At 38.5% G+C, this 15,870-nt stretch overlaps 1 protein-coding gene across 5 annotated transcripts in view; it reads right to left on the reverse strand.

The window, feature by feature from the left end:
- The window catches only part of fsd1l (fibronectin type III and SPRY domain containing 1-like), a 74,726-nt gene that overhangs the window by 15,671 nt on the left and 43,185 nt on the right, over positions 1 to 15,870 (reverse strand). For 3 of the 5 annotated variants that reach the window (XM_073023858.1, XM_073073051.1, XM_073023885.1), the window contains exons 7-10: positions 13,724 to 13,933; positions 10,046 to 10,144; positions 7,823 to 7,952; positions 6,555 to 6,587 (exon numbers count right to left, since the gene is read on the reverse strand). In XM_073023858.1, coding sequence (XP_072879959.1) covers positions 6,555 to 6,587; positions 7,823 to 7,952; positions 10,046 to 10,144; positions 13,724 to 13,933 — 472 coding nt within the window. The remainder of the gene's footprint in view (positions 1 to 6,554; positions 6,588 to 7,822; positions 7,953 to 10,045; positions 10,145 to 13,723; positions 13,934 to 15,870) is intronic. The other 2 variants (XM_073023876.1, XM_073023867.1) reach the window with 1 other exon arrangement.

The raw sequence follows: 15,870 nt of genomic DNA on the forward strand, positions 1-15,870 counted from the left end.
AACCCTAACACATATGAATAGAGGTAAAAATACCTTTGCTGAGAAACAAATCCATTAGTATGCAAAATTGTAGAAATCAGATTTTAAAATGCTTACTTCAAGTTTTAACCATTTGAAAAGAATAGAAATTAGACTTTTTGAACAAAATAAATAAGGAATCAATGTTATTGGTCACTGTCTCCAGAATGAAGCTTGGAAAGATTAATTTATAGAGTGATAAAGCACTGGTACAGATCTTGTATCCCAACTCATCTACACTTTACCAGGATTCCCATCTAAGATAATCCCATTTGTCTGCATTTCATTAGGGATATTTCCATATCCCTCTAAAACATTCCTACCCAGAAAGGGGTCCAAATGTTCTTGTAGCTGCCTCTACCATTCTGACTAGAGGAGAGCCCACACTCAGCACTAAGTAATAAAACTGGTCAGATGACAGATCTCTTGGTGAGAAAACATTTTGGAGATAGTGGCCACAGTTCCCTCATCTTTAGCATAGCTATGGACAAGGAGAGGAAGAACCAATATAGGAAAGACTTTAATTGGGGTAGAGCTAATCACAATAGTATTAGGGAAGAACTTAGCTGGGAACAAATATTCCCAGGGAAATGCACAATGGAAATGTGGAGGTTGTTTAGGGTCCATACATGGGCTCTGAATAGATTTGTCCCACTGAGACAGGGGAAGGATGGTCGGGTGAAGGAAGCATTGTTGACAAGAGAGAAGAACGAAGCATACTTAGTGTTTAAGCAACAAAAGACAGGACTCTTGAGAATTATAAGGTAGCCAGGAAGGAATTGAATAGACTTAGGAGAGCTGGAAGGGAAGATATGGCCTTGGCAACTAAGACTAATGAGTACCTCAAGGTATTCTACATGTACATGAGGATAATGTGAGGGTAGGAGTGCCCAGGGATAAAGGGGAAAACACATGCATTGAGTCAGAGGAAGTAAGGGAGGTCCTTGATGAATAGTTTGCTTCAGCATTCACCAGAAGAGAACCTTAACGTATGTGACATCAGCATGGAACAGGCCAATGTGCTGGAGCATGTTGAGGTTAAGATAGAGGCAGTGTTGGAGCTTCTGAAAAAGATTAGGATAGATAAGACTCTCCTGACCAGTCAGGATATATCCCGTTATTACAGGAAGTGAGGGAAGAGATTGATGGGGCATTGATAATGGTCTTTACAGTCTCCATAGTCACAGGAGTATTATCAGAGGATTGAAGAATGGCAAACAATTGTTCCATTGCACGAAAGGTTATAGACCAGCTAGTCTTCTGTTAGTGGCAGTCAAACTACTGGAAAGGATTCTTAGAGAACAGGATTGATGAGTATTTGGAGATGTGTAGTCATATTAGGGATAGTTACTATGGATTTGAGGAGCAGATTGTGCCTCATGAGCCTGATGAGCTTTTCAAGTTGGTGACAAAACAAATTGACGAAGACACAGTCTGGACGTGGTGTACATGGATTTTAGTATGGCATTTGACAAAGTTCCCCATGGCAGGCTCATCCAGAAAGCCGTGAGGCACAGGATTCATGGAAACTTGGCTGTGCAGATTTCAAATTCACTTGGCCACAGAAGGCAGAGAGTGGTAGTAGATGGGGCATTTTTTGCTGGAGCCAGTGGTGTTCTGCAGGGATCTATTACTGAACCTCTACTCTTTTTAATTTTTTTTTAATGACTTAGATGAAGTGGAAGGTTGGGTGTTAGCTTGCAGTTATTATGGAAAGTATGGAAGGTTGTTGCAGGTTACAACAGGATATAGACAAGATGCACAGCTGGGCAGAGGAATGGCAGGTGGCATTCAATCCAGTAAACTATGTGGTAAACTTGAAAATCGAACTTGAAGGCAGAGTCAAGGTTAATCAACGTTCAAATAAATATATTATCAAAGTACATATATGTCACCATATACAACCATGAGATTCATGTTCTTGTGGGCATTCACATTAAGTACTAGAAACCCAACAAAGGAAGACTGCCCCTAAAAGAATGGACAACAACCAATGTGCAAAAGTCAACAAACTGCACAAATATGAGATAGAAAGAAAATAATAACAATGAATAAATAAAGAGAAAATGAGTTGTTGAGTCCTTAGGTTATGGTAACAGTTCAGTGGTGAGGCAAGTGAAGTTGACTGAAGTTACCTCCTTTGGTTCAAGAGCCTGATGGTTGTGGGGTAATAAATGTTCCTGAAGTTGGTGGTGCGAATCGCTGATGATGGTAGCGAGTGCTTTACCTGTGATGGACTGGGATGTATCCACTACTTTTTGTTCAAGGGCATGGGTGCTACTATACCAGACTGTGATGCAACTAGTCAATACCAGCTAGACCAATTAATAGCAGGATTCTTAGCATTAGAAATTAAGAGGAACAGAGATGTCCAAGTTCAGAGATCCTTCAAAGATGCTATGCAAGTTGGTAGGGTGGTTAAGAAGGTATATGGTGTGCATTTTTACGAACAGCTTCTCCCCCCACCATAAGATTTGTGAATGATCAATGAACCCACAAACGCTACATCGTTCTTCACACTTGCGAACTGCTGAAGATTTGATCCAAGATGTCCCAGACCACGGCACCTAAGAGGCAACAAACCAGCAGGGAATTCATTCTTGCACACAGAACCTCCTTTCTGTTCCCGTAACTAACGAATCCCCATCACCAAAGCACACCTCTTCTCCTCCTTTCCCTTCTGAGTCACAGAGTTAAGAGACCCAACCACCTTGACTTTCCTGTGCTAAGTCATTCCCCCCCAACCTCCCCACAGTATCCAAAGTGATATACCTGTTGTTGAGGGGGGTGGCATTAGCTACCTTAACCACTTTCCCCTTCCTGTTACACAGTTTTCTTGTGTCCTGCACCTTTGGTGTAACTACTTCTCTCTGTCCTGTCTACACCCCTTCAACCTCCCAAATAATCTGGAGTTCAAGCAGTTCCACCTCCAACTCCTTAACGTGGACTGTTAGAAGCTGCAGTTGGATGCACTTCTCACAGCAGTTAGAGTTGTCAGGGACACTGGAGGTTGCCCTGCCTTCCCACATCCAGCAAGAAGAACATTCAACTATCCTGTCTGGCATCTCTATTGTCCTTGCTGAGTAAATGTAAAGAAAGGAGGGAGGAAAAACTCTACCTTCAGCTCTTCTTTTTTGCTATGACTGAGGCTTCTCCTCACTGAGATTTTGAAAAGCTGAAGTCTCAAAATCACCACTCTAACTGTCCACTCCTACAATGGTCACTGCACTTGCCCCTGCCTGCCTTTAATTTGAACCTGCTAATCAATCCCAAATGCAGACTGGCCATTGGTCTGAGCTCCAAAAGAACAACTGTCACGAGTTGCTGCCTTTTCTACTCTGCTAGCGAGCCTGAGCAAAATTCCTTGCTCTCAAGCTTCTGATCGGTCACTGGTCAAAGCTCCAAAAAAAATGGCAAATTTAAATTTTCTGAATTCTTAATACTCAAAAGATGTAAATTAAGCTAACAAGACTTGAATCTCATACCAACAATTACATTGATACTAAACCAGGCTTATTTCACCAGAAGGTTGTGTTATTTGATATGACCATGCTCACTTATATAGATATTAAAAGCCATGGTGGCACAGAAACCTACATGGGTGTGCCAAAATACAAGTTTATCGGACTTGATGTGCATGGACAATATTAAAGATAATTAGGATGATATTATTGTACTTGCAAGAAATGTTTCTCCAGTTGTATCAAACAATCTGGTTGGGACGGCTGAGCAAAACAGAAATTCAAAGGGTACTTGAAAGTTATGTTTAAGAACAAATTATATGGTTAGCTTTCTTAAGGGGTACAGGTTTTTTTTTATATAAGACATGACGGATAAGCAGGAATAGGGTACTAGGATGGCCAAAGATGGGAGGATAAAGTGTAGGTTAGGGTATGTGTGTGTGTGAGATTGGGTGAAGGGATTTAGAATGGTAAGTCTATTGCACATTCTGGAACAGATGGTGGCGGTAATGCACCATTAAGCTGGGTGCCAACCACCATAAACAAGACGAAGAAGATGGTTTGATTTGTAGGAAAAATTGTCCCTGAAGGTCACAATCACATTATCTGAGTAATTAATACAACTTTATTTAAAATTTAACCAGATTTGCTTTGTCATTAAGAACTTGCTGGTCTCCATCATAAAATTGTAAATACATCATCCCAAAATAGTGAGATTTAATTTGATCCCACAATTCTGGATGGGTTTCCGTAAAAAGTTAATTAGTTGATATTCACAACCAGTCATTTAAACACTGTTAAATGCATACAAACAGAGCTTGAGGGAAGCTGATGAAATTAATAACAGGAATTGGTTAGCTGCAGCAAATAGATTATGGCATTCTAGAAATGATTCACTATCATATACAAGTATTTAGTGCGCATGGTAGATATGACCATTGAGGATATTATTATGTATTCAAATAAGCTTGCTAAAAATGAAGACAGGCATGCAAAGCAGCAGCCTTAAGATTCAACCAACAAATAACTTAGTCCTGCGAACAGAAATTCCCTGCTCATTGCTTATGAGTATATTTTAAACACATTCCTGCCTTCCATCCTATAAAAAACAGATCATTTTTAGAACTCCATTCAAATATCATGGGTGATCTATTAACTCTGTCATTTTCCTGCACCATATCAAAATACCGACCTATTTAAATCTTGAATATACTTAACATGTGAGCCTCGCAGCCTGCTCGGATAAAGAACATTCAATTCACTTCTCTATGGTGAGCACCTTAGAGCTTAGCACCTTTGTGCCAAATTACTGAGTCCCTGTTGAGCCTGTAAACTTTAGTTTTTTGTAGTCCAGCGGGGAAACAACAACTCTGCATCTACCCTGCCAAGCCCCTTAAGAATTTTGTATGTTGCAATGAGATCACCTCTTATTCTTCCAAAATCAAATGTGCACTTTTCCTCACAGGACCATCTCCATCCCACCCTAATTTTGGGAATCAAGTAAATTCACTTTTGCTGTACTGTATCATGAATATCTTTGCTTTAGAAGAGAGATCAAACTTGTACACAGTGTTCCAACAGCTTATATAATCAAAGTAAGAATGTGTACTCAAATCTTTTGTCCCATTGTTTTCTTTTAACATTAACTTATATTCCATCTGCCATGTTCTTGTCTAGTTATTTGATCCATCTATACTACATCCACCTGCCCCTTGAAATTTCTCTACATTCTCCTTACAGTCTGCACTGCCAACTGGCTTTGTATATCAGATGCAAACATGACATGAGATTCTCATCTCATGGATATAGTTTGTGAACAGCTAGGGATACTGCACCAATCTCTGTAGCATCCCTTCAGTGACAGTATCCCAATTTGAAACCTTTTGTCTTCTGTCCATTAACCAGTACAGTAGTGCCAGTACCATGTTTCTAATTTTGTTTCTCTCATGCACAATACTCTGTAGGTTTGCACTACATCAATTATGGTTAAGTGGTTATCTATTCACTTAACTACAACCTAATACAACTAAAAGATTTGTCAAACAAATTCCTATTCATAAATCCATGTTATCCATATCATAATGTTTAGGTGTTCTGTTACCATTTTCATATTTATATATATTCCGGCACTTTTCCTGTTCTTTAATCATATTTTCCCCTCTGCCTTGTCTGGTCTGTAATAGTTTCCAATTCTGATGAATGAATATTGTCACAATATGATGATTGCTTCTCCCTATAAATTTGCCAAAACTATTTATTGAAAAAAGTGTAATTTTGGCATTTTAGTAGGAAAATTAGGTAGCAAAGATGCTGTAATTTGAACTACAGGAAGTAACTATGATTCTCTACTTATACAGAACAGGTAAATGACGCGAATTAGCAAGTTATTGCTTGATCTACCTAGGACAAACTTGATTCATGTGTAATACAAGTTAGCAAATCACCTTCTCAAGGGCAATTATGGATGGGCAATAAATATCAGCCTTGAAAACAGTACTCAGATCCCAAAGATGAACTTTAAAAAAATCTGAAATCCATTCCTACCAGCTATTACATCTCCAAAGGAATACTCATTTCATCAGAAGGAAAAATAATACTTGATGCTCTATTTCCTTTGACACAGATTTATCTGTTTCTTAGAATTCAGTTCCTTGGGTTTCATAGATATGTATTAAGCAGTATGAAGCAATGCATTAGTAGCATTTCAATCTATTTTATTTTTATTGCAACAAATTTCACTGATAACCTCACTCGGATTTGTAAAAATATTGATATCAATTCCTATTTGCTTTTGAAAATAAATGTAGCAGGGTCAGGAACATTACTGATATATCACCAGGAGCCAAACATCTAAACAGCCTTAACTGTAGGCAAATAAAATTAGACTTTAAATGCCCTAAATAAATAAAGCAGTGGTCTTGTCAATTGCAACCTGCTCAAAGTAGATGTATTCCAAAACAAAGTAGGGAATTGAAACAGGATAAAATACTTCCATCAGTGTAGGAAATACAAGTATGGTTATCAGCAAGTTACAGGCATTAGCTCGTATTAAACTATACAATTATCACATTTCACCTCATGTTCCTCTTCACCAAAGAAACCTGGCGACTGTGAGATGAGAAAAGTGGATTAGCACAATACATTGTAAACATTAGGGAAAATTTAAAATTGCACATGGACATACTTTCACATTCTACTTTACACTTCATTCCAAGCGAACAAAAAATGGTTTCGCTTGCAGGAGCAAAATCCAATGAATCGCAGCATTGGACTATTTCTTAATTGCGCTACAGAAGTAGAGTTCTGAGAAAGTTTGTATAATTTTCCTAATTTTTAACCAGGCTATATCAGTTTGAAAGTTTTTCTTCAATAAAAGCAAAGTGCATACTAATTGGAGAAAGGTATTAGTATTTCCAAGATTTCTACATGTACTTCATTCCATGCAGTGCACGGTAAAACTGGATTTAGTAATTCTGAGCAGGCAGATTTTCTGGACTATTGATGTTATGACAATTAATACCTACACACTTTCAATTAACTTATCTTCATTGGAATGTAGTAAAATTTTCCAGCTACCCAGCTGAATCTCAAGGGAAGGAGGGGTGTAGGTGGAAACTGGGTCACTGGTGGAGTTTAAAGGGAGTAAGGGAAACTGGAGTTTGAAAGGTAGGTGGGGTGCATGAGTACGTGGGTGGGTTGAAATGAGGCTGCAGCAGAGTATGAAGGAGATTGGGGGTGAGGGGTACTGGGGACCACAGGAATTTGACGGGATGAAGAGAATGTAAGGAAGGAGGTGATGGGAGGACAGGGTCAAGGAAGAGTAGAAGGGAATGAGGGTGGGGGAAGGAGAGAAAGACAGTCAGGGTTGGAAAAAGGGAATCCAAATTGAGTGAACCAGATACTAAACCACTGGGATTTCTGAATGAATGGACTGTTGATTATTGGAAGTTGCACTGTATATTGATCATATAATATTACTGCATGAGAGTGGGCAATAGAGAACCATTTACTGAAACTCCACAAGCCAATCCATTTGCAAGTGTGTGATTTCGAGAATTCAGTTTTGATCTAAATGCTGAAATAACTTAAAAGCTGAATTAACTTCTATAGGTTACCAAAATTTTCAAAGGCTCGGAAGTATACATGATAGAAATTGTGCAACAGATAATTAAAAATAAAAAGCCAAAATGATTTCCAGCTTGGGACAAGTGTTTACAAAATGTAAACCCAAGCCCTTTTTTTCAGGGATTAAAATCTATTATAATCCTGGAAAACAGCCAAAGATTGTAGTAAATCAGCAACTTTTGGTATATTCTAAATGAACTTAATACAATAAAAATTACCTGCCCTTGTTTTCTTTCCCTTTTATTTTACTCTCCTGCCCTTTTCCTCCTGAAGAGTCCCATTCAACACTAAAATCGTCAACTTTTAGGTTCTGGTGTGAAGTTGTAGCATCAAAGTTAAAGTTGAAACCTGAAAATAAATTAATGAAAAAAAAGACAAACAAATGTTTAGGTCATCACAAAATAAAGTTAAGGAGACTTCTAAAGTAAATATCACAAATCTTCAGATTTACAGTACTGTGCAAAAGTCTTGGGCACCCTGGATGTTTGATATAAATTTTGTTTTAGATGCTATTTTTTGTCTTCTGCATTAGTGTGTCAGTAGAAAGGAACACATTTTAGATCTCCATTCATTTTCCAGAAAATTTAATTTTAGAGAATTTTTGGTATTTTGTTAAAGAAAGTAACATATTTAGTAATAGACTACTTTTCAAATAACAACTTAATTACTTTGTTGTTATATAGCCCAGTGCATGATTAAACAAAGATAACAGACAGGATGCTAATGATCAATGATGTAATGGGTCAAATTAACTAAACTGATTAAATGAAAAAGAAACAGGTGTGGAAGGAATCAAACTGGGCAAAGGACAACTAAATTAAGAGGTGGAGGTGTGGCAGATGTGACAGTTTAATCTTCAAATCATTAATTTTTCCACCATGGCAAAGTGAGCATAGCAGTAATGTATAAGGTGGCCATCCTGCATCAATCCGCAAGGTCTCTCTCAAGCAGAAATTTTGTGTACACAGGAGTTTCAGGATGTGCTATCCAAGCGCTTCTGAAGAAGCAGAAAGAAGTAGGCAAGGTTGAAGACTAGAAATGTTCTGAACTCACAGTTATCAGTGGTACACCTCTCTATAGCACACAGAAGTCTTGCTGGAAGTGGTCTTCATGAAGAGTTGCAGCCATTTCTCTGAAGTGGAAACAACGCCAAAAGACACACCTATGCACAAAAACACAGCTGGGGTGCTGAACAATGGCAGCAAGCGTTCTGGACTGAGGAGTCAAAATGTTAAATTTTTGGCTCAAACAGGATGAAGTTTGTCCATAGAAGAGCTGGAAAGTGCTACACAGATGACTGTCTGTAGCCAAGTGTAAAGCACAGCAGAGGTTCCCTTCAGGTTTGGGGCTGCACATCTGCAAATGGAGTTGGTGATTTGGTCAGAATTAATGGAATCTTCAATGTTGATAAGTACAAGCAGATTCTCTTTCATCATGCAATACCATCAGGGAGGCATCTGATCAGTCCCAACTTCATTCGGCAGCAGGACAATGACCCCAAACACACGGCTAAGGGCAGAAAAAACTATCTTAAACAAAACGAAAAACGAAGAACAAGGAGTTCTGCAACAGATGGTATGGCCTCCACAGATTCCTTATCTCAGCATCATCGAGGCTGTCTGGGATTACCTAGACAGCAGAAGTGAGAAAGTCTGCAGAAGAACTGTGGCAAGCTCCTCAATATGCTTGAAACAAACTACCAGCCGATTTTCTTATAAAACAGAAGTGTACCTAAGAGAATTGATGCAATTTTAAAGGCAAAGGATGCTAACACCAAATATTGAACTGATTTAGTTTTCTTTTCACTGTTTACTGCTCTTTATAGTAATTTTTTCAAATATTTAGAAACTTTTAATTTCACTATTTTAAAAGTATCTTCACTTTACAGAATGTTTATGTGTGCCTAACTTTTGCACAGTACTGTAATTCAAAGGAATAAATTTTTAAAATAAAAATACAACCCTTTGATGCCCCTATAGCTCTGTTCAATCAGAAGGCTTGAATGTCCAACAAAACTAGTGAATGTGCAAAACTTGACCAAAGCAGCCAAAGCATCAATTTTCAGACACTTCACGGCTTTCAGACAGAGGAAGAGGAAATATCAAGAAAAAATGGGTACTTGGCTTGATGGGCAACATGAAATATATCGTAGGAACCTTTGCTCCTCTATATATCAGCAATGGGCAGTTTCACACTTAAGTTGCCTGCTTGCACTCTTTAATAAGACAGCAAAATATTTTGGTGGATTCTGTCTAAACTCACGCCCTATAGTATCAGCCAATTGGGAGGAAAATGTCATTACTGAGGACTTAAAGCAGCAAGAATGATACTTCACTGTGCATAGACACTGTGCAATATTTCCTTTGGGAATTAATCTAAAATAGCAGTTTTTAATAAGAGTCCTATAAATTAATAATTAGGAATAAATACAAGCAGATCACCTTTTGTTTCCAAGGTTATTGGCTCAGAATAGTCTCCTGCCACAGCCTTATTGCATGCCCTTATTCGAAAATTCATATATCTGGATTCAAACTTTAATCCTGAAGAACAAAGACCACTATGAGTCAACAATGTTCCACACCCATTAGCATAACATGTAGATATAAACATTCTCCTCCAGCTTTGCGGCTTCTTTCCCATTATGTCTCATTACCTTAATGAGTCTTCCCATTAGACAGGACACCAAAATAATCCCCCTTTTGATTTATTCATGGTAGGGATGCTAAACCTACTTACAAATTGCACTGTAATCTGATTTTGATTGTTTTTTGACAATTTAGAATACATCAAAACTGACAGCAGTTAACCTGCTCTTCATTACACACAAAATGCTGGAAGAATTCAGGTCAGACAGCATGTATGAAAATTAATAAACAGTCAATATTTTAAGCCAAGACACTTCATCAGGACTGGAAAAGGGGAAGATGCCAGAATAAGGTGGGGGGGGGGGAAGAGAAGGGGTATGTTAGAAGGAGATAGGTGAAGCAGTGGGTGGGGAAGGGGCTGACGAAGTAAGAAGCTGGGAGGTGGTAGGTGGAAAAGGTAAAGGGCTAGAGAAGAAGGAATCTGATGAGAGTTGAGTAGACTATGAGAGAAAGGAGGAAGAAGACCAACAGGAGGAGGTGACAAGTAGGTGAGGGGAGAGGTAAATGGGGGCAGGCAGAGTGGGGAATTGAAGATGGAATAGGGAGGGAGAAAATTACTGATGGAGAAATCAATATTCATGCCATGAAGTTGGAGGCTATCTAGAGGGAATAAGAGATGTTGTTCCTCCAACATTGCTATCTCTAACTTCTGGTAGCATTGATTTCTCCCACTTCTAGTAATTTTTCCCCTTCCCCCCTTCAATTTCCCACTCTGAAGCCACTCTTGCCTCTTCTCACCAAACTATCAACTTTTCTTTCCTTTTTCTCCCATGGTCCACTCTCCTCTCCTTCTTCTGTAGTCTTTTACCTTTTCCATCTATCTTCTTACCCACCAACGTGTTTCACTTATGATCTTCTAACTTGCTCTCCTTCCCCTCCCCCCACCTCCTTATTCTGGTGTCTTCCCTCTTTCCAAGAAGGATCTTGGCCTGAAACACCGATTGTTCATTCATTTTCCTAGGTGCTGCATGACCTGCTGAGTTTCTCCAGCATTTTGTGCGTTGCTTTGGATTTCCAGTGTTTATTGCGTTTATTTCAAGTCAAGTCAACTTTTATTGTCATTTGAACCATAACTGCTGGTACAGTGCATAGTAAAAATGAGACAACGTTTTTCAGGACCATGGTGTTACATGACACAGTACAAAAAACTAGACTGAACTATGTAATAAAAAAAAAGAGCTACACTAGACTACAGACCTACACTGGACTGCATAGAGTGCACAAAAACAGTGCAGGCATTACAATAAATAATAAACAGGACAGTAGGGCAAGGTGTCAGTCCAGGCTTCGGGTATTGAGGAGTCTGATAGCTTGGGGGAAGAAGTTGTTACATAGTCTGGTCGTGAGAGCCCGAATGCTTCGGAGCCTTTTCCCAGACGGCAGGAGGCAGAAGAAATTGTATGAGGGGTGCATGGGGTCCTTCATAATGCTGTTTTCTTTGCGGATGCAGCGTGTAGGGTAAATGTCCGTGATGGCAGGAAGAGAGACCCCCAATGATCTTCTCAGCTGACCTCACTATACGCTGCAGGGTCTTGCGATCCGAGATGGTGCAATTTCTGAACCAGGCAGTGATATTACATAGATAACTGTTGCACAAGTATATCTTGGATTGAATGACGGGATAGAGCACAGTGTTTTTTTTCTTTGGAGCAAATCCATATATAAATTTACTGGAGAAAATCTGAATTTAATGAATAGCGCCAGAAGTCCTTCTATATTGCAAGAATAGATCTAAAGCAATCCTGATTCAAGGATTGCATACTCCGAAAACCAATTGACATTTGGACCATAATGAAAAGGGAAAAATTATGTTTTCAGTTTTTAACTGCGTAAACAAGCTGGGAAATTTTAAATCCATCTCAATAGAGTGAACGGTTACACTAGACTTATGTGAAAAGCTTTATGTTGAAAGAATGCGAAATCAAATCTGCAGCCAAATCTCTGCAACCAACTATTTACCATTGATAATCAGATGGTGGGAAAAGGACAAATCCTTAGCTGCCTTGATTAGAGCCCTACTACCTCCAATTCACTTCTGAAGCATCTTGTTCATACCCTATATCAAAAAAACTATTTACAATACTATTCTTTTGTGGAATACAGGCAACGCCAACATTTTTTCAGGGGGAGGATGGAAAGAGGGGATGGCGTGAGGAGATGGTTGCGCTCCTAGAATATATTCTGTATTGCAAAGTTCCATAATGCTGTATAATATATGCATATATCAAGAACTGAGAGATGCAAGTATTTTTATTTTATCTATTTACATTTTCTTACATAAATTCTGTAAATGCAAATTTTATTTCATATCTCAAATTTTTGGATAGTGATATGTCAGTTCCATTATCAGAATGGCTGGAATACAAGGTCACCTACAATGTGCATCAGGAATACTTTGCTCAGTAGTAACACTCTGGGTTGGGGGTTCAAGTTTAATTTCGGCAATGCAAATACAAAATTTAAGTTCACACTTCAGTGCTACATTAACTATGAAGTATTGGGGTGCCTTTTTGATTAAATATTGTACCATGGCCCCATCTGTTTTCTAAGGTACATATCAAAATAATTCACATCATAGCTGTTAGTTGGAGTTCTGCTAAAAAACTGTTCTTATTACTTTACAAATAACATTACAAGAACAAATCACTACATTTTTGTTCATGGAATCCATTCATAAACTTGGTGCAACATTTTCTATAATGACTGCAATGACTACAGCTCATAAGGGCATAATCATTAATAGAATCTTGAGCATAGAGAATGTTTTTGATAGAAAATATGGATGCCTCTCATGATAAGTTCAAGACTTTTGCTATTTAGTATGCCAAACTGAAAAATGTGCCATTGTTACTTTTCTCCAGCCAACTGTAACACATATTAGGACTGTCTCTGTCCAAGGTTAATCACACAACCCAATCTTGGAACCCTGCTAAGGGTTTCCCAAGCACAAGATAAATTCTTTCAAGCCAGCATTTAAAAAAAAAAGTATGAAGTTGGGGTAAAGGGAAGTATTCTTTCAAGAGGATGACAAGGTTAATTATTCCACAGAACCTTTAGCAAATTTTTAAAAATCCATATCTAAAAACAAAAGAAAATCTGCTGATGCTGGAAATCTAAGCAAAATGCTGGAGAAACTCAGCAGGCCTGGCAGCATCTATGGAAAAAAAGAACAGTCAACATTTCAGGCCGAGACTCTTTGGCAGGATCTCAGCCTGAAATATCAATTGTACTTTTTTTTCCCCTCCATAGATGCCGTCTGGCCTGCTGAGTTCCTCCAGCATTTTGTATCCATACCTATTAAATTCCTTGAATTAAGTTAAATGACCAGATGACAAGAGAGTCACTTACAGACAAGGAAACCTATAATAGAATGGCGACTCCAATATTCAGAGCATCTAATAGACCAATCAGTAAACTGATCCCCAGCAGTTTTTGCACATACATTACATTGCAGGTTTAAAACACAGATATGACCTGAAAGTGTGTGTTCAGTAGTCTTGATGTGATCAATGGCATCCCAGCTCCTTTCTTCTTTAACTCTGGGAGGTCCTTCATAGTTGGTTTTTCTGTATTCTAATATGTAGTGATCAATCTTTTTATCATCTTCTGGCATGCTCCATACTACAGTCACACAATTGTCAGCAACTAAACAATCAGCCGGATCTATCACCGGAGCTCGTGGGACTGTGGGTAAAGTTAGACATAACATTCACATCAGTCATTCAGTATTAATAAATAATACATTATTAAATAATCAACTTCTAAATATATAAATGATAGTAATTTTTGAGACAATAAATTTGAGTAATACTTTCTCAATTTAAAGAGCTGAGATAGAGCGGCAGCAGATCTGATAATAACAGAAGATGACAAGGTCAATAGTAAGGAATTTTCTTAGTGCAGAAGAATGGGCAACACACAGATAGGAGTGGTTAAATAAGCCCCCTTAGAGGAGCAACAAATTGGAGAGAGAATTAATCAGCAAAGAAAGCTTGTAGCAAATACAATATATTTGCTACAACTAGAATATAAAAGCAAGGATATAATGTTGAGACTTTATAAAGCAATGGTGAGACCTCACTTGAGCAGTTATGGGCTCCTTATTTTAGTGAGGAAGTGCTGAAACTGGAGAGAGTTCAAAGGAGGTTCACAAAAACGATTCCAGCATTGAATGGCTTGTCATGTGAAGATGGCTCTGGGCCTACATTCATTAAAATTCAAAAGAATGAGGGCGACTTTATTGAAACCTGTTGAATACAGAAAGGCCTTGAAAGAGTGGATGTGGAGAGGATGTTTCCTATGGTGGGAGAATCTAAGACCAGAGGATTCAGCTTCAGAATAGAGGGGCATCCTTTTAGAATGAAAATGAGGAGGAATTTCTTTAGCCAGAGAGTGATGAATCTGTCGAATTTATTGCCACAGGCAGCTGTGGTCTTTATATACAATATATTTAAGGTAAAGGTTGGTAGGTTCTTGATTGGTCAAGGCATGAAGGGATATGGGGAGAAGGCAAGAGAATGGGTCTGAGAGGAAAATTGGGTCGGCCATGATGAAATGGCAGAGCAGACTCGATGGGCCAAATGACCTAATTATGCCCCTAGATCTTCTGGTCAAATCTAAAACAATAGTTATTGAGGAATTTTAAATTTACAGAGGGAGGGTCAACAAATAAAATCAACAAAAGCAGGCTAGTGTTCATAAAATCTATTTAGAATATTTTTCTGGAAACTGTGTGTCCTGGAGCCATAGATGAGTCTCAAGAATTTGGAGACAGAAGAGATTGCAGATGCTGGAGTCTGAAGGAAGTCAGCAGGTTGAGCAGCTTCTGTAGGGGGAACGGTACTGTAAATATTTTGAAATTCTACATCAGGACTGAGTGTGGAGAGGGAAAATAAGCAGTATAAAGGGAGGTGAGGAGTGGGGGGATGAACAGGGCCAGTAGGGGAAAGGTTGATTGCAGAGGGTGAAGGATGATGGGGAGATGGAGTTGGGAGACACAGATGGATGAGAGATAGTTGAAAGCAGCCCAGGGACGAAAAAAAGCAGATAGAATCAAGAGGGTGGAGATAGTTGTTGGAGATTTGAGAAGTTAACAGGTTTTCTAGTGGATAATGGCAGTCAAAGATGAAATTCTAAACTGTACTTTCCATTGGCAAATAAACATGCAAGGTAATGCATTAGCAGTTAATTGAACACTGGTATCAGACTGGGGGAGTGAGAGCACAAGTATTGTACAAAAATGGCCAGGACATATGAAACTAATTAGCAAGAGAAATGTACAAATATTTCTACAACAGTGTAAAAACGCAGCAATAAAAAAGTGGGCCTCAAAGCTATTAAAAGGGAATGATTTAATTGGCCAAGTTAAACTGTTTCAGTAAAACAGACAAACATGCAATAAAATTAAAGGAAATCAATAATTTAAACTTATTGATATCATTAAGGAGAATGTACCGTAGAAATTAATTTAGAACCAGCCAAATTCCTTGGGCAATATAGCTCCGAACCCAGGATGCGAAAAGAAATGACTGCAAACATAGTAGTAACCTATAAAAATTCCCAAGATGCTGTAAGTCCCAGCAGAAGGAAGCGAATTTTAACAACAGTCGAGGAAGGAACAG

This window comes from Hemitrygon akajei, chromosome 2 (assembly GCF_048418815.1).
Source record: "Hemitrygon akajei chromosome 2, sHemAka1.3, whole genome shotgun sequence".
NCBI classification, from domain to species: Eukaryota; Metazoa; Chordata; class Chondrichthyes; order Myliobatiformes; family Dasyatidae; genus Hemitrygon; species Hemitrygon akajei.